The sequence below is a fragment of the Trachurus japonicus genome, chromosome 20 (genome assembly GCF_045865225.1).
Source record: "Trachurus japonicus isolate A0001 chromosome 20, Traja_1.0".
NCBI lineage: Eukaryota > Metazoa > Chordata > Actinopteri > Carangiformes > Carangidae > Trachurus > Trachurus japonicus.
In genome coordinates, this window is record NC_140926.1 from 15732887 (window position 1) to 15751092 (window position 18206).

An 18206-nucleotide genomic window follows, 5' to 3' on the forward strand; every position below is an offset into this window, starting at 1 on the left:
CAGTGAAACTGAGGTTTAGAGGAAGACAAACACAAATTATGGCACATTTCCGAGACTTAAGATCTGAGTGGATACTCCCTCTAACTGAAGGTTAATTCTTCTTCTTAGTGATACAACAGGTTGATTAACTCACACACCTACAGTAACTGCTGCTGTGCAAAGGCAGAGTATGTGGCTGTTGTGTAAGAGGCCAAGGAAGGAAAAGACAAAGCAGAGCGAAGAGGTGATGAATATGTTAACAAGAGACGACGCGGGGTGGAGGAGCCAGAGCTTAGAGGCAGGAAAATCCTCACATTAACCGATTGCTATGGATTTTCCCAGGCTTTAGAAAGAGGATCTGCTCCAGATTTTGTTAAACCGATCCAAAGAAGCCGGTGTCGAGGCCAACATGTCTGTCCGAGGCAACAGTGATACGTGTGTGTGTGAGTGACTGACTGCGCAGGATACCGTGTGTGTGCATACATGCGAGTTTGAGTGGGCAGAGAGGCAGGCAATAGCAACCACAGCCACTTGATGTTCAAAGAGAAGAGATCAAAGGACAGCCCCTTACTTCGGTCTCCTTCCTCAGGATTAAAAAGATCATCAATAATAATGGGCTGGAGCAGCACAGTGGGCAAACTGGAGAGAAGCCTGAGCGGAAGCTGATAGGTCCCTCCTGTGTGTATGTGTGCGCGTGCGTGTGTGTGTGATATTTTGGCGGTTTGCCGCGGAGACGAGTGGGAACAGAAACCATAAGTGCGGGCTGTTTTTTCTCAAGCTTGTGCCTGAACCATCCTTCAGACACATCATGCAATATTCACCATAACAACGTCTTCACTTCTCACTTTTGGCTCCCAGTTGATTTCTGGTGAAATTTATGAATGTGTTTGTGTGCGGGGGGTGTGCGTTTGTGTGTGTGTGTGTGTCGAGCATCGAGCACAGCGAAGCGAGCATTACACAATGCCGATGTACAGTGATGTTACACAACATCTCCATTATGTGTACATGGTGCAGTACATCATGTTGGATGGGAGGTAATGACGGGAATCACTCCATGTTTAAGACATGATAAGGTTTCACATCATTTTGCAGCTAAAGACGGAGGCTGCCACTGACATCATCCTTTTGACATCCTACTGCACATCCTAGCTGTCTGTCTTACAATTCTGTGTATCAAAATTAATGTTACAGGTAATGAATTACAACAAATCACCACTAATGGCTCTTAATAGTGAGTCTATTGAAGTGGTGTCAGTTAATATTGATGTTTCTCGACTGCTGCAGAGTTGCAACAGTTAAAACAGACTGTGCATGGTTAATATGGCCCAATATAATTTCATTTAGTAAAAGCTTTAACTAACTATTCATTATTCATTCATCTGTAGAGTCCAAGGTGCCAGTGTCTTATTTTGTTAGACCAACAGTCCAAAACTAAAGGATATTCAATTGGCAAGGATGAAAGAGAGAACCAACTGTGAAAATCCACATATCAGAGGAGTAGGAACAAGAACATTTAGGGAACTTTCTTAATTACCTTGAAGAACAACTGGCTGATGGACAGGATCAGCAATTCTTTTCCACTTTTTAGAACCTGAATATGAATACCTGAATATTTAGCACCAGCATCAGCAGAAATCACAGGGAGTTAGCTTAGTGAAATAAGCATCGTCCGTATAGTCAAATAAAAACTTAATCTGCATAGTATATAGCTGTATGTATGAGGCTTTCAGGATGTGTTTAGGGTTATTATGGATGCATTCATGTGGAAATAGCATGTTGCTGCTAGTCAAGTTTGAGATTATTTTTATTACTTATTACACTTCTAGGTACTTTGATCTGTGATAATGTGTCATGTTATTAACTGGTCATGTTTCTTATGTGAAATCCCAATCAGTAAATGACTAACTCCTGTTTTTACCATAAAGCGATACAAACTGTAACTGTCAAGGATTTTTCATTCTGATACAGTGGGAATTGAGTATTGAATTAATAGCTTGTAACACAAAATGGGGATACTTCAAAAATCTACTTGACTAAATGTACTTAGTTAAACTCCAGCACTGTGAGCATGACGTACATTAGGTGCCTGTCTGTCATATTCCCTGTGCTGCTCTTTTTTTTAATCATTTCAAAATGCAAATAAACTTTGCACACACAGACATTCAATATTAGCTTTCTAATTAAACTGTAGTGGTGTTAATTAAAGAGTCCATAAAAAAACACACCTGCAAACCCGGGATTTCACACTGAGTGAACAGTGTGTAAAAGTCAGAAAATGGCAATTACGGTAAGTCCCACATGACGTGACCGTGGCGGCATTGCACATGTTAAAACGGCAGAGAACGAGACGGGCAAAATGTAGTCAGACTTTTCCTGTTCCCAATCTCCCTCTCTTCCTCTCCTCTTCAATCACGGTCTTCCCCCAGGAGGAGAAAAAGGAGAGGGAACTAATTAATTACAGTGACTGACGACTCAGTGGTGAAGATCTAAGGAGGTGATGAATAGGGCTGTAGCACATCTATGACAGTAATCTGAAGCAATCCCCTACCTTCACTACCAGCCACGGTGAACTGCTCTGCACACTGCCTCATAATGCATCACTACATCCCACTCTCCCTGTGCTGTTCGTTACAGCCGGGATACAATAAGGTTGGCTTCGAATGAAGGTCAAAGGTCAGAAGAAGCCGACGGCCAATCATATTGATTTATGTAAACCAGTGAGAAGACTGCCTTCAACAGGCAGCGGCAGCATAATGTTGGATCATCAGCAAACACAAAGTGGACTAATATCTCTTCTCTGGACTTCCACAACGTCCATTCATCATGTGACACACTCAGGTGTCATAAATGGATGTTCATTAAACTGCCAACAGCTGTGAAGCTCGTGCTGAAGACATGTATACTCCATAACACACACACACACACACACTCACACACAGACACCTCTGTCAGGTGTTTTCTTTACATTATCAGCAAATGATTACACATTGAGAAAGCTGCAAAGTGTGTGACAGATGTGAGAAAGACTGAGTACCTGCATCGTGCACAGCAAAAGCACTAGAGAGCAGCTGTCGAGCTGGAAAACCAGAGTTTAGTCCCTACAACACTTCATCTGATAGATGGTTTTCATTATCTCTTCCTTCCTCAGGGGAAGGAGCTCCGAATGCCCCTCTCCTGATCGTATCAGTCTCCTTTTATAGATCAGTAACTACCACCACACAATAGAACAATCAGCCGAATTCTCCATTGCCTTTAATTGTATTGTTAGCTTGAACTGTCAATAAGATAGTAAAACAGTCGGGTGCAACTTCATATTTTGACTCATTTCATTAAGTAGAGAGAGAAATTATAGTCAGTTGGAAGCAAGTTTTAAACAGCATTAAATAAATGTTTGTTCAGAGTCAGTGGTCAGCCCTCTGAATTGACTCAATTCGTTTTGCCATTCTTCCAATTTGCAGTAAATGTGTTTAATTAGCTGACTGTAACCTTGTCGGCTGGGTATGTGGAAATTCTGTCTCTTAATTGCCATAATTAAAACGGAATGGAGGAGAAATCCATTGTGTGTCAGGCGACGATGACTCAACGTGCACGTTGGAAGGGAATGACGTCTGGATTTGCAGTGGGAAACACAGGAGCACCCAGTGCTGGATGCCAGCCCCACTCAGCATCAATACTGCATGCAGTAATGCTGGAAAGCCAAGCGCTCCAGACCATGAGGCACACAAGAGGGCTAAAATAAGACCCAGCAGCCACTAAGCTTTACAGCTCGAATAAGCTCTTATGTAGGAAAAAACTGCTCTGCATTCATCATATTGTATCTAAGAGGAAAACTGGGTCAGATGGATAATAACGCAGAGGGGTTTGTAAAGGGGAAACTACTTTGCGGTCAGCTAAACAAAGTAACTCTTTTTTAATAATTCAAAACAAAATATTTCAAAGCAAGACGTTTACAACATGAATTAGAAATGTGAGAATTTGATTTGATGGCACTACTGACAATCTCAATGCAAGGATAGATCTCCCTTTGCAGTAACTGCAGCTCTAATTTATTTATTTTTTGTCCTTTGTGACTATACACATGCTGCATAACTTAGACAGCACATCTATAATACATAGTTTCTGTGCACACGTATGAATTCATAATGGACAATGGATTATGTATGTTCACACATGTTTATGAGCCTATGCATGAGTTAAGTGCATGTCCCCACCAACCTGTGCTGCTCTGGATGGTTCTGACAGTGGTGGTGGTGCGCGGGGGTGAGTTGCTCCTTCTGTTTCCCACGGTGACGCCCGCCTCCTCCTCCTCCTGCGAGCAGCCTTTCTCTATGGCACGCACGTAGCTGTGGCTCCGCATGCGGAAGCAGCCGGGCATGGGCAGGTCCAGGGCATCCACCGCCTGCGACTCCATCTCACTGAACACTGACTCACACACCGCCTCGATCTGCCCGTTCACCTCCACCTCGCTCACCTGCAGAGGGATGGAAGTGGGTGGGGGGGGTGGTGGGGCAGACACACACGTACACATACAGAACACACCCAGAAAAACAAACAAACACACACACATACGGAGCATACACATCCCGTCCATGCATGGGGGGAAAATAGAAATGAAAAATAAGAATGCACAGGTGCACACCAGCACAGTGCCACACAGGAGAATTGAACATATTAGAGAAGCCAGGGAAGCATCTCTCGGTGCTTCTCACTGCTACAGAGCTATTCCACTGATTAAAGCTTCACGCGGCAGGAGTTTTCTATACTAACACACTTAAATCACAAATTGGGCCCTGCAACAGAAGTCAGCTTTCCACTCTTTCCATAATTTGAGGCAGAAGGTTCAACATATTTGCCAAAAAATATATTTTGTTGTTTGATATAAGCACTGCTCTGCACAAGGAGGGGGAAAACTGAGCGTGAGAAACCTCTTACTCAAGTTCTTTTGACTTAAATCCAATAAGAAAAAGCAATGAAAATATGAATTTGCAGTAAAGCATCACAGAGCGGTTCAGCTGTTAAACATCACCACCCTGTGCTCAGTTTAAACACGTTTTCAGTGTGTGTTAGTTCAGATTGGTCAGCCGTTTACCTCCACAGTGTCTCGTGAAGCTTTAAGCCATGTACAGGAATTTGCATGTATGGTACTTTTGAAAAGGAAATATACTTAAGAAGAATAAAGGAAACATCCAAGGAGTGCAGAGGGGGAGGAATCACTGTAGGATAAAACTTCAAAGGGCCGTACAACAGAGTGGAATACTACAAGTGTTGTTATTAAAGGTGAGTATTAGGAGGTGTCAAAGCTGGGACTACTGGGATTTGAGACGAGACTTGAGGAAATCTATCTACGCCAACACCGGCAGCTAGTGCGGATTGGGTCTCAAAACAGTGTCGAAAGTGGGAAAAAAACTGTTTCTACACACTTGTGAGATGGGTGTGTGTTACAGATTGGAGTTTGTTAGGGCAGGGAAGTCTGAGCTCCATTCCATTCCTTCAAGTTGCCTCTGTTCGCCTTGTTCAATTTGAGAGGGGTTTGCTAAATGTCTGCACAGGGGGGGCAAAACAAAGGAATGGGATGTAGCAGAGGACTACAGCTGTTTGTCAGTGAAGATAAATGTAGGGTCAGACAGGTGTGAGTGTGTTACTGTAGAGCTTGGAGTCAGAAAGGTTTGTGGACCTCCATTCCATTCGTCGATGTTGAGCTTCTTTTTTGCGTTTTGTGTCAGCTCACCCTCCATTCACAGACGTGTCAAATGTGAGAGTGAGAGACCGAGATAGAGACCTTGGTAGCACCTTTTTATTCTGTGGCATTTTTGTGGATGCCAGGTCCAGTGTGTCATTCTCCTCTGGGCTCGCTCCATGCCAGGATTTCAAGGGATGTCTCGAGGGTCCATCATTCAGCTGGCGAGACAAAGTGTTGCCCCTGGGCTTTGGAGGGGAGCACATATCTCTGTTACACCAGGCAAAACAGGTAAGCTGAGCTCCCGTGTCACTCCAAATAATGCAGAGTATGAAGCTGTGCCCAAAATCCAAAATGACTAACATCTTATTCTGTGGCAGCGATAACAATTACCAAACCTCCGATGGGTGAGGGTTTGTTTCCTGGCCAATTCCTCAATATGTTCAATAACCATCAAATCACAGCAAATGTCCATCATCATTTGGAACCGATTCCCATCTCAATTATTCATGAAATTCACATGGCTGCGTGTTAATTCTTGTTTTTCATCTCTTATGTGGCGGATACTGAATTTAGGAGAACATTTTTAGCTTGTCACTTTGCATCACAAAGTGTGCAGAGGCAGAAGGAGCATATTAGGGTGAAGGATGAGGGGGAGGGACGAGGGGGGGTTTCTGCATGCCCTCCTGTTTAATTAGCAAATCTGAATACGCCTGTAATCATATGAACTGCGGAAAACAGCACACAGACGTATACGCTAATTGGGAGATCGGGGTTTTTTTTTTTTGCACTGTTCATTCTTTGCCGGATGGTGACCTGATTGTTAACTCAGGCCTCGGGATGGCTACGGATGGGATTTCCTCCCCCCTGCACGACCTCATTGGACATAACAGTGGAGGTACAGGGGGTGTAAGGGCAAAAGGCAGAGAGTTGCGGGCCCCTGGGTGCCACTAACCTGGCTGATAGTGCTCATGGCTCTCATGTAGCTTTCGTTTCGCGAGCGGAATTTAGGCGAGGCCAGGAGCCCTGCTGGGTCCAAGCTGTCCAGACTCCTATTGATGGAAACCTCACTCACCGCCCGCAGATAGCTGTGACTCCGGATCTGCAGCTTGGGTGAGTGCTCTGTCGAAATCCTGTCGCAGGAGAAGGAGAGAGAGAGAAAAGGAGGGACAAAAAAGGAGAAAAAACAGAGGCAGAAGAGGAGCAGGGGAAAGAGAGGGAGAGATAAGGTGATGAAAAAAATAGAGCAAAAGAAGGTATTTGCAAAGTACTCAGCAGTGTGTATGAACCCAAAGATAGGGATCAATCCACAATTGCTTCAGGAGACACCCTTATCTAATCAACAAGCGCAGTACTATTGAGAAACACTCGCAGTGGCTTAGGTATCTGTCCTTGAAGCACCTTGTAAGCACTTTCTAAAACACTAAAACACTCGCTGAATTTCTTTCACATGGAAACGACCTACAGATTGACACAAAAAACACACACACACACACACAGAACACATCCCGTCTCCCAGGAAGATGAATAGGTGTCTCATTAGCTCTCACCTGCCTCAAATGCGATCACTCAGCATGCTTCACGCCTTATGTGCATGTGTGCGTTTGTGCGATGTGTGCGTTTGTGCGATGTGTGTGTGTGCGCGCGTTTAGGTTACGCAGCAGTTGCAAGCTAAACAATTCATTAATCAGGGGGGATAAAAACCTAAAAAGCGGACTCGCTCTTCCCTTAATGAACATCGTGGCCTAGTAAACCAGCTTACAAAGAGAGGAGTGAATACAGATTAGAAAGTCGACAGCGAGAAGTAAAGGTCCAACAGTCCCAGTAGTTCACACTCCGACTCTCTCAAAAAAACAAATTTTACAAACAAAACGCACACAGATAGACACCTACTGTACATATACACAACTCTTACTCTCTGCCTGCAGGTCAGGTCGGCTTTAATTATGCATTTCATCCTAAAAATAGAGTGTGGTTACCACAGCCAAGCAAACTAGATTACTCATTCTTGGATGGAGGAATGGAGAGGAGAAAGGAGCAGAGAGGAGACTGAGGGACTGAGGAGCTGCTGTGGTGAGACACAAGGGGGATGATTCTTGAAAAACAGTTAGTTTAGAGTTTACAGCTCAATGTTAAGTTCTCCATGTAAGATGAAAAGATGCAACTCTGGTCCATACACTCCAACACCATTATCAGTGCAAGGTTACAGTCACTCCAAATAATGCAGAGTATGAAGCTGTGCCCAAAATCCAAAATGACTATTATCAGTATGATGTTGTCATTTCAAAAAATTTCAAAAATTGTTCAGGTTTGGTATGAAAAATAATTGGTCGTCGTCAGAGAAAGATCGTGGTTTGGGATAAAATAGCGTGTCTCGTTGTTGTTGTGGTTACAGTAATAACCACTTCGTTATGGTTAGGGGGAAATTTTTGTTATCATTAAAAGAAGCCGATGCCGACTACAAATCTCCTGTGTTAAAGTCTCATGTACTGGATGTTGTTCCTGATGAACTGTCAAAAATCTTTGTTGCTTAAATATAAACCCGGCTTTGCTGAAATGACTGATGCTGTTGCCTTTAATGGAAGAACTGAAAAACATGATCAATTGTCAGTTACTTTCTCAAAGTAAATAGTAGTTGGGCTGCAATTTAAAAGTGAAGAGGAAAATGTGTTTTTCCATGAACATCCAATCTCCATCCATTCTCCTCTGCTGATACAGTATAACAGCTAATTTTTGAAATTCTAAGTTTTGTGCATGTTTATTCATTTTCCCATTTTCTATTTTCCCAAAATCATCTTTTGGGGTGCCATGCTCAATTGATGATAAAGATGAAAAGGTACATCTTTAAAGCTAAGAAAAAAAATCATAAAGTACAGTATATCTCAGGCTTCAGAGAGTTGAATGAATCATCTATATCAACCAACTGGAGTCTGTGACTGCAGAATCTACCTACACCATTATCTCTATCCACATCTCCTCTTGATTTCCCTGTGGGGCTGATTATAAGCAGGACCAATGATGTCTATTGTGGCCACTTGAATGGCAGACCAAGCCTGTAATCAGGACCACCTAAGAGGGGGAGGTCAGCCTGTCCCAGGGTGACCCTCTATGGAACAAGTGACATTAATGAACACATGTTCCTCTGCAAGTAAGGAATAAAGTCTCCTGATTGCTACTGCATTTCTTATTGTAAAGTTTCTTCTCTATCATCTCCCTTTTCCTCCTGTTTGCGTCATCTCATATTTCCCAGCAGCCCTCTCCTCCTTCGTCCCCTTGAGAAGTTTTCTCCATCTAACTGCCCTATCCTCTTTTACCTTCTCCTGTTTCTGCCTCCTGTCACCGTCTTGTCATCTTAGTCACTCTCCAAATAAAAGTCCTTAGAGTGATGACAGTGGTTGAAGGGGGTGGAAGGACGGAAAGACAGAGATGTGATTACGATGCAACCTATTATTCAGGACGTCTGTTCTCAGAGAGACGTACAGAAATAAACAATAAAATCTAGGGCAGGAATAAATGAATTTGCAGCAATTCGCTGTTGGTGAGCGAGGGAAGCGAGAGCGAATGTCATTTTCTTCCGAGCTTGTTTGCCTGTCAGGAATAATCCCCACTGCTTAAATGCATGTGCTATCTGTGCGCTATGTGTTTTAATAAGGAGGAAGGTTAGCTTCGGGTTTGAGTAAACAACTTCCACCAATTCTCAGAGGCAATTCCTCACCAGTCAAGGACACAAAGGTCAGAGAATGGGCTCTGAAACATAGGAAATAACAAAGCTGATTATTTAATCATTGTGGAGTGTAACACAGACTTGTGCCGTCTCCCAACTGCACAGTGTGAAAACAAGATGTCAGCTCCTGACCGCCTCACTCCCTATCTCCAACGTGCAGCACTGCAGTTTGGTTCGTTCCACTGGGCTCCATCAGACGATCGCGGCGTTCCCAGCGCCGAATTTAAGTCTTTAGCGAGCCCCCGAGTTGCACCACTCGCGCTTACGTAAGGGTGTGCACGTGAGTGAGTGTGTGTGTGAGTGCGCCTGTGTTTGTGTAACCTGTAACAATGACTGAGCACCCACTGGTGTTCTTCTCATCACCGCGTATTACACAGCTAATCAGTCACAGCTAAGTACTGCAACACAAGACTGGAGCAACTCTTTCACTGTTTCATGGCTGAGTGGTGGAAAATATTCTCAGTGGGTACAAGTTCAATCAGTTAAAACAGTTAGGTCCTGAGCTGGCATAGCCGGTAATGAAAAAAGTGGGGGGCTATGTGTCATGATTATAAATTAAAGCAAATTTCAGCTTGTGTGTTTTCATAGTTTTACCGCTCCTTTCCATCAGCCCTCCACTGTGTGTTCACTGCAACACAACAACATCATTACTATAAAGTCTGTGGAGCAAGAAAGACGAGCAGCTAAACAACGAGACAGGCTGTAAACAAGCTGATAGTTGCTGACAGCAGATGGAAGATATAAATAATAAACCACTTTATTTTGAAGCACACCTGAAATTTAATTACTAATCCCTCATTGCACAGAAGGAGAAAAATATGATGAATATTTTCAAGAATGTTAGAATACTTGTACCGTTTGTCCTCGTCTCATTCATCATCCAACTGCTCATCCTTCTCGTCTTATTAATTATACTTCATAGAAATTGTGCCACATTCCCAGATCAATGAAGTTCTTTGTGTAAAATGCTATTATTATTTCTAATAGTAATGACGACCAAAACCACAGAGATGTATGAAACCAAAATTTCCGATTTTAGTCTTCCCCCTCTTTTTGTTCGGAAATACAAGTCCTGTTTGTCACACAAGATGTTGAGTGGTAACAATTTCTTTGTGTCTTTCTAATGGAAAAAAACAGAATTACAAATTACGACAATGTTGTCAGCTAGATGTTTCTGTTTTTTAAGCGAACGATCCTCTTGATGGACTCTGGTACTGCTTAATACTTTATGAGCTCATGCTGTGACAGAGTATGCAGCTGAGCAGTGAATGACTAATGTAATAAGAAATAACCTCATGAAAATCTTGAAACAATAAACCTCTGCTTTTAAGATCTGTAACATAGAGAAAGAGAAAGAAAAAGAAATGTGAAAGGAAATATTTGATGATGCTGTCTTCCCATAATTCATTTCTGGAGAATATAACATTCATTTTTGAACAGACTCCAGCGCATGAACAGGCATCATGTATTTTCAATTAAGGCTCAGTCCGTTCGATGAGTTCGTGCCATTGTAGAAATACAGACGCCAGCTATGAAGACAGAGGTGTGTGTGTGTGTGTGTGTATATGTGTCTGAGAGAGAGCTGTAAACACTGAACAGGTAATTAAGATGTGGCCACCGAGAGTCAGGGACTCACATAAGCTGCACTGCTGCTGGGAAGACGCATGAATAATGCTGACTGCCTCCATCTCCCTCCGTTTGTCGACTTTTCTCTTTTCCACCCGCTCCCTTCATCTCTCCTGTCTGTTTCATTCAAACTGCTCAGTTTAAACACAGGCTTCCAGCACAGTTGAACACTATGTTCAGAAGTATGTAGCATATACAGTACATGCACAAAAATAATGTACTGCACAGGCTAGGCTGCACATGAATATATAAATACTGAAATATTGCTTTCAAGCAGGTAATTTGGTGGATGTCAGAAACATTTAAATAATTAAGTCTGAGTAATCTGAAGACGTCACCTCAGCTCAGGGAGAATGTGATGCCAACTTTTCAACATATCCAACATTTCTTATTCATTGATTAATAACTGAAAAGACTCACTTGAGCGTGGTCATCTCTGTGAGGGACGGCTGCGTGGCCTTCAGGTAGCTGGCCCGTCGTGCCTGAACCTTGGGTGAGGGTTTGGGGCTGCAGTCCGAGTCGCCGCTGTCTTCTTCTGCCATGGCCTTGATGTAGCTGCCGCTGCGCATCCGCCGGCACGGGATCTCATCGTCCTTCCCCAGCGGTGAGAAACCACTCCAGTCATCTTGAGGCACCTGTCGACATGGAGTGGGTGGGTGAGAACACAGGTCGCCCTTCAGAGTTCAGAGCTCAGACGGATGCACTCACACTGCAGCGTTTGCTACAACGGCCTGATATAAACACCTGCACTGCACAGTACATTTAATGCCTTAAAAGAAGTGACAATATCAATGCTGGATCTCCCCTGATCATACCATAAGCTTGTGAGTGCCGGAGGCCTTCTTTTGTCTGTCCTGTGATGCGTGCGGCATATCAAATGCAGGGAATTAAATGTTTTGACAAAATGTTGCAGTAGCCTGGCCTCTATCTGCTGCCCCTGACTTTTCACACAAACTAATGAAGGTAAAAATAAAAGGAGGCAAAGCTATCTCCCAGCTCTAATATAAAAAGAGAGAGAGAGTCAAAGACAGCAGACATGGAGAGAGGGGGGGGGGGAAACAAAGGGGGTTTTGTTCAGCAGAACCACTGCAGTCCCAACGTGAGTGGCTGTTAGGGCACCGGCTCTGAAGTGAAAGAAATGAGATACAGAGCGAGGAAAAAGTGCACGGGAATCATTCAACAGACTGGGGTGTAGCTAGGAAACGGAGCTGACCTTGATGTCAGGGGTAACCACAGCCTGTGTTAACATCTTGGGAAAGACTGGCTCTGTGATTACGTCAGAGGAATTGAATTACCGTTACTGAGAAAAAGCGATAAAAAAAATGAAGTCATGCTTTTTTTAATCCTATAACCTTTCAGGTAGTGTATATATTTAAGATGTTCTGACGTGTGAAAGGGTCTGGCATTAGATTAAGTGTGTGCTTGTGATTACATGTGTGTGAACAAATACTGGATTACAGGATCTCATCCCAATAAGTGAAGCACGTATCATGTTGATTCCACGTTATAAGGTTTCTGGAAATATCTGCAGATGAACTTATCAGGCTGCTCCCCTTTGAAAAGCCTATTTTTTCCCCCTTCCGGCTCTCTTTCTAGAAAAAAAAAGGCGATGGATCTTTTGGGCGGGGAGAAATGTTGCCGTACTGCGGTGACAACATCCTTCCTTGATCTGCTCACTCCGTTTTCCAGGCTGTTAAAATGCGCGGCCACACAGAACTTTCTCTCTGTCTTTTATGCTCCCTCACTCCTGCCTTCTGACTTTTACCCCCCCCTCTTTTGCCTTTCTTTACTTTCCTTTAGTCCTTTTCCTACAGCACACACAAACACACACACTAGCACACGCACACCCTTCCTTGTATTCTCTCTGCCCCGACTCCCTTCAGGCTTTTATTTGCAGCTCAACCCGATTAGAGGAAATATATGCAATCTGAAACACTTTTATCTTTTCCTAAACAAAAAAGAGAAGCAGGATTAGGTGGACTGATGTGTCTTCGTGCATGTGTGTGTCCCTGTGTGCTTGTATTAGTTTGTGTAATGCCTGGGCTTGGGGACTAGAGCACTTTGTCTCTCCTCCTGTCTTTGTCTGCTCACCTCTGTCTCTCTCTGATCACATAGCACTTCCAATCTATGACTGTGAGTGAGATGTACACACACTCATGCGTGCACAACACCACTGCTATGAACATGACCAGACACCTGGCCATTTAGGATAGATTAAACAGGTATTACTTCTAGTCTGCTTGGTTTGTACACTGTAAAAAAATGCATGCTGCTTTGGGTTAATTGGACAATGCACATAATATCAGCTTACTGCATGTTCCGAAGTGTAAATACAGTATGAAAGCATTAATGAATTAACATTCACATGCTCATGTATGACTATTTCCATGCATGTCGACACAAACACTTAGAAGCAAATGACATGTGTTGGTCTAGTTAGCATGAGGCCAATGATCGTTTAAGACACAGGGAATGACAGGATGGGGTCTGAGCCAGTGCCTAGCTGTAGCTGATCAATCTCTTTAACTCACACAGACATACAAACACACACACAAACAAACGTACGTAACCAAACGGATGCATGCGGAGAAACAGGAGCATGGAGGAGCAGCTGGTGCCAGGTGATGCATGAAGCATGACATGCAGGAGGTCGTGGTACCGGTCCTACCTGTAGGAAGTGGCAGGTGCGCCCCTGCTCGGCTTTCACTAGCGCTTTATCTAGGTTGACTGAGGCCTTCTGGTAGACCTCTCGTGCTCTGCTCACCGTCAGCGTCGAAGACCACGAGCTCTTCTTCAGCTGCACTTGGCCGTCCAGCGGGCCCACCAGCGGCAGCCCTCCGCCGCTTCCCCCGGAGCACGTCGAGCACTTCACGTCGTTGTTGCTGCGCGACGTCTTGAGGGAATGGGCGCTGATGGTGTTGTAGGACTCCATGAAGTATTGCGACTGAGATTTGTCCGGGTGGCGACCCATGGTCATGACCCCGGAGGGCATGCCTCCACCGCTGCCTCCGTGGTGATGGTGGTAGAGGCACACCTCCCGGTCCAGCGTGTCGTCTGAGCTCCAGTAGCCCGAGATGGCGCTGCGCATCTTGGGCTCCGACTTTGAGCGGTCTTTGCTCTTACTCCGTTTACTGTGCTTCAGGGTGCCGGAGGTTGAGGGGGGGTCGTCGGGACTGGATTTGCCGCCGTTCATCCTCCCGCTCCCTCCTCCTCCTCCTCCGCCGGCCCCCGAGGGCCCCTCCAAGGAGTGGGACTTGGTGAAAAGCTTCTGGACGGAATGCACCAGGTGGCGGATGCGACCGGGGCTGTCGCTGCGTTGGTGCTCTACTGCCGTTCGCTTGTACTGCAGCGTGTGGTAGCCTTCGCGCCGCACCGGTGCCTGGCGCTCAAACTGCTCCAGCAGGTTGGAGGGGATGCGGTTGTTGTTTCCTCCACCTCCTCCACTTCCCTTACTGTTCCCTGTTGGCCCCGTGTAAGGCACCAAAGGGCCGCACTCATCCTTCAGCTCATGGTGGGAGCTGTAGTGTCTGCGAGGGAAGGTGCAGCTGGCCAGGTCGGGGTAGGCGTTGCACTCAGTCTGGAAGGAGTTGCGTTGGGTGTAGCAGGAGTGGTCGGCAGGATGAGATTCCCCAGGGTTGAGGAAGTAGGACCGACGGTCCGAGTGCCCCAGGGTCATGGAGTCGTAAGAGGGGTCGCAGGTCACCGTGTGGTGGTGACTGCGGCTGCTGGACAGGCCTTTCATCGTCATCGTGGCCGGGTCGACGTGCACATCCAACTGCTGCCGCGGGAAGTCTGCACAGGCCCCAGAACTAGTGCTACAGAGAAACACACAGCCATGAGGAAGAACAGACAAACAAACAGAAAGAAAGCGACAGAGAGGAGAATTATAAATATCTCACATTTGCATATACCCAAAGAACAGTGTAATGTCTTCATCTGCTTTAATTTGAAGAAGATGCTTTCTGGCACTGCTTCACAGATGAGAGAACGTTGACAGGACTTGTGCCTATTCTTCTCTTTCAACCTTTTATTTTTGTCCTTCAAAACTTCAAAAAGGAGCATCTCTAAATATAGAAGCCACTTGGCATGTGATCCTTGACATCCAGATCTGTCCTCAAGCTTCCTCCTCCACTTCTCTGTTCGCTCGGCTAGATTTCAGTGAAAAATAGTGACAGGGGATTGAGGAAAGAGAGAGAAACAAAGGAAGAGAAGGTATCAAGAAGAGTTCAAATGTATTTCCAGCTCCAGTGTGTGCTAAAATTGTTCAAGGGTACTGTTAGAAATGAAGCATCAGTGTAGCCGAACAAAAAAATAATGAGCAATTGGTGGTGGGAATGCAGAGGCATCCTCTGCAGAGTCTTAATCCCTCAGATGATTCCACTAAAACTGCCCACTGCTAAATTCAGTGCACTGCTTTCACAGAACAGCGGATGTAACAGATCTACTAATAGTCAAAAAGTGCATGTATTTTATCAGTGTGCTAGAATGCACACCCCTGACTCGCAGAGACAGCAAATTATCACAGCCCGATCCCGGACTTTCCCCTCTATACCTCCCGTTCTCCTCTAAGGGCAAACTAATTGGCCAGTAAAACCCAGCTGACAACATCTGGGCTGGCCGTGGCAACCGGCAATAAACGACCTTTCCCTCACATGGTGACATGAAAACAATGGCATCCATCAGCGCCCTTAAACTGCCTTCCTCACCCATCTGGGGCTGTGGCCGGCTCGTCGCTGGATGCACTGTTTCCGATGGACTGGAGGTGAAGCTAACAAGACAATAATAAGAGCCCACGCACCCTGGTGTAGCACAGTGACAGCAGTGTGGCCAAGGCTGCGCAGGGAATTCATTACTGCGATTTATAATGCACTTCCAAAGGCCACAGTGGTAAATATATATTTAAAGAAAAAAGATGGAGGAAGAGGGGGGAGATGAAATGACGGGAGAAAAGATAAGAGAAAATCAGGGAGACAGAGCAGCAGAATGAAATATCATGTCAGTTCTTTACATAACTAGAGGACATTGTGTAGGACATACATGGATGTATTTATGTGCATGAATAGAGAGGGAATCCCATTTATTATTCCCATTGGTGTGGCTGTAAACTGGATGCTGCTTTAATTGAAAAATTGGGGAAATTATTGATGAAATTTGCTTGTCTGCACTAAACCAGGGGATGAAATCGCTGGGGGAGTGAATCAAGCCAGTATATTACTCCTCTATTGTTGGAGGGAAAATGAAGAAATACAGTGGTCCATCCTCCCTCCAGCATCTGCACTCTACTTCCAAGAGCAAACCCCTCACGAAGCATACACTTACATACAACACAAACACGCACAGTGTCCGCTTCTTGCAGGGCTCTTAAAAAGTGGGCTGTGTCCCACTAAAGGTATTCATTGCAGTTGACAGAGATCCCTTCTGTTGGCCGCTGAAGCACAGAATATGACCTAAATAAAAGGCCCTCGCGGTGATCCACAGCAGCGTGTTTGTGGCACAGCTGTCTGCAGCGCTGCACTAAAGCTGAAAAGCTGAAGTTGGGTCACGCTGGCTTTCTGCCTGCTAGTCACACACACTAACACACACACACATGCATACACACACTGACACAGAAATACGTAGTGTATCCGACAGGCTGCATGTCCATGCTGAATTTCGATGCTGATAGCTTGTAAAGTGCAGTTTATCAAGAAGAAGCAGGAGAAGAGGAGGATCTGCTGGTTCTGCCGTGTCTGTCAGGTGCAGCCAACAGTGACATGAGGAAAGCTCATAGACAGCTGTGGTTATGTATTATGCTGTATGTCCATTGTAGCTGACTGACCCAGTTGTGTCTCTACCTGTCTGATCACACCAACCTCAATATAGACCATCAACTGGACAGACCTTACAACTCAGAAACACTAGTCAAACATTTCAGTCATGGTACTGAAATGATTGTTTCGGGGGTTTTAATTAGTCTTTCCTTTGTTGCTAACCGTTTCCGAAACCATGCTACCTATAGTTACTATTTTTTACAGTATGTATGTGCTGCTTTCTATTTTTCCACAACATATCCAGCTTACAATTACTTGATATATTTAAAATAAAATCCTTGTTCCTTGTTTTGATGCTGGTTTTACTGCCTGAAAAAACAAATTGTTGTAGCTAGCTAGTTAACTACGTAATCTAACATTTAGCACATTTAAAATCCCTTCTACAAGGAAGCAAAAGCTAAATGACGTGGACATATCTCCAGAAACAGCACTGTTTCTGTTTCTATATTTGCAGGGTAATACTACCAAGTCCTTGTACAAAAAGTTTTAAGATTTTCTTTTAATTTTCTAGAAGCAGCTTAAAAAAAACAACCTACAACCTCATAAATGTTTGTTAATCATATGCTACCAATTGGCTGACTATGTAAGGTAGTTAGCCTGAGAAAGCACAAGCAAAGGAAGTTTCTCTTCTGTTGCAACTCCAAATAGTCCTCCAATCCTCAAAGGTTTGGACTCAGTTGGACAAGTGTTCATGAACTTTTCAAGGGAGTGAAATGTCTGGCACGCCTTTCAAATTCTAGTATTGCTGGTACCACAGCCCCAGAAACAACACTTAAACATGTACAGCAAACCAACGTTTGACAGGCCTGCCGAGCTATGACTGGACAACTGCTGTTTGTCAGATGGGTTTAGCTTACGGTCAATTGTTACCATGGGAATTCTGTGTCTGAGTAATATCTGAATAAGCCACACCAGCAGTAAGAACTATACTTCTTCAATTTAACAACAAACCATCAAGAAAACAAATTAAAAGGAAAAAAAAACTTGCTCCTTCTACTTTGTGTAAAGAGATTCTGGATAGGCTACCACAGACACTTGATTACATTTAGAGTGATTGTGTGCTGAACAGTAAAGTGTGTAAACAAAACACAGTAGATAAAACAAGTCAAGCTATGAATGTTAATGCCCATTGCACTGCATCAGCACAGCAGGTTAACTTCTATTTAGATGCTATGTTTCTTTGGGCTGAAATAGATTAAAAATAAAATAAAATAATAATAATAATTTATTTTTTCATCATCTAACCCATTAGCCGATCCTGAGTGTGACCTCCCAGTGATGAAATCAACTCTTAATTTTTCTTATCCCATCCTTAGCTTTGAGACCCACCAAAGGAAAAAAAAAAGGCAGTGGTAAGAAAATGCAAACTTATATTGACTCACTCACTGCA

General features: G+C 44.3%; 1 protein-coding gene across 3 annotated transcripts in view; it reads right to left on the reverse strand.

Moving 5' to 3' along the window:
- The window catches only part of dlgap1b (discs, large (Drosophila) homolog-associated protein 1b), an 86739-nt gene that overhangs the window by 27261 nt on the left and 41272 nt on the right, over positions 1 to 18206 (reverse strand). For 2 of the 3 annotated variants that reach the window (XM_085763837.1, XM_085763839.1), the window contains exons 3-6: positions 13675 to 14821; positions 11427 to 11641; positions 6612 to 6789; positions 4195 to 4450 (exon numbers count right to left, since the gene is read on the reverse strand). In XM_085763837.1, coding sequence (XP_085619963.1) covers positions 4195 to 4450; positions 6612 to 6789; positions 11427 to 11641; positions 13675 to 14754 — 1729 coding nt within the window. In that variant the 5' untranslated portion in view covers positions 14755 to 14821. The remainder of the gene's footprint in view (positions 1 to 4194; positions 4451 to 6611; positions 6790 to 11426; positions 11642 to 13674; positions 14822 to 18206) is intronic. The other variant, XM_085763838.1, reaches the window with a different exon arrangement.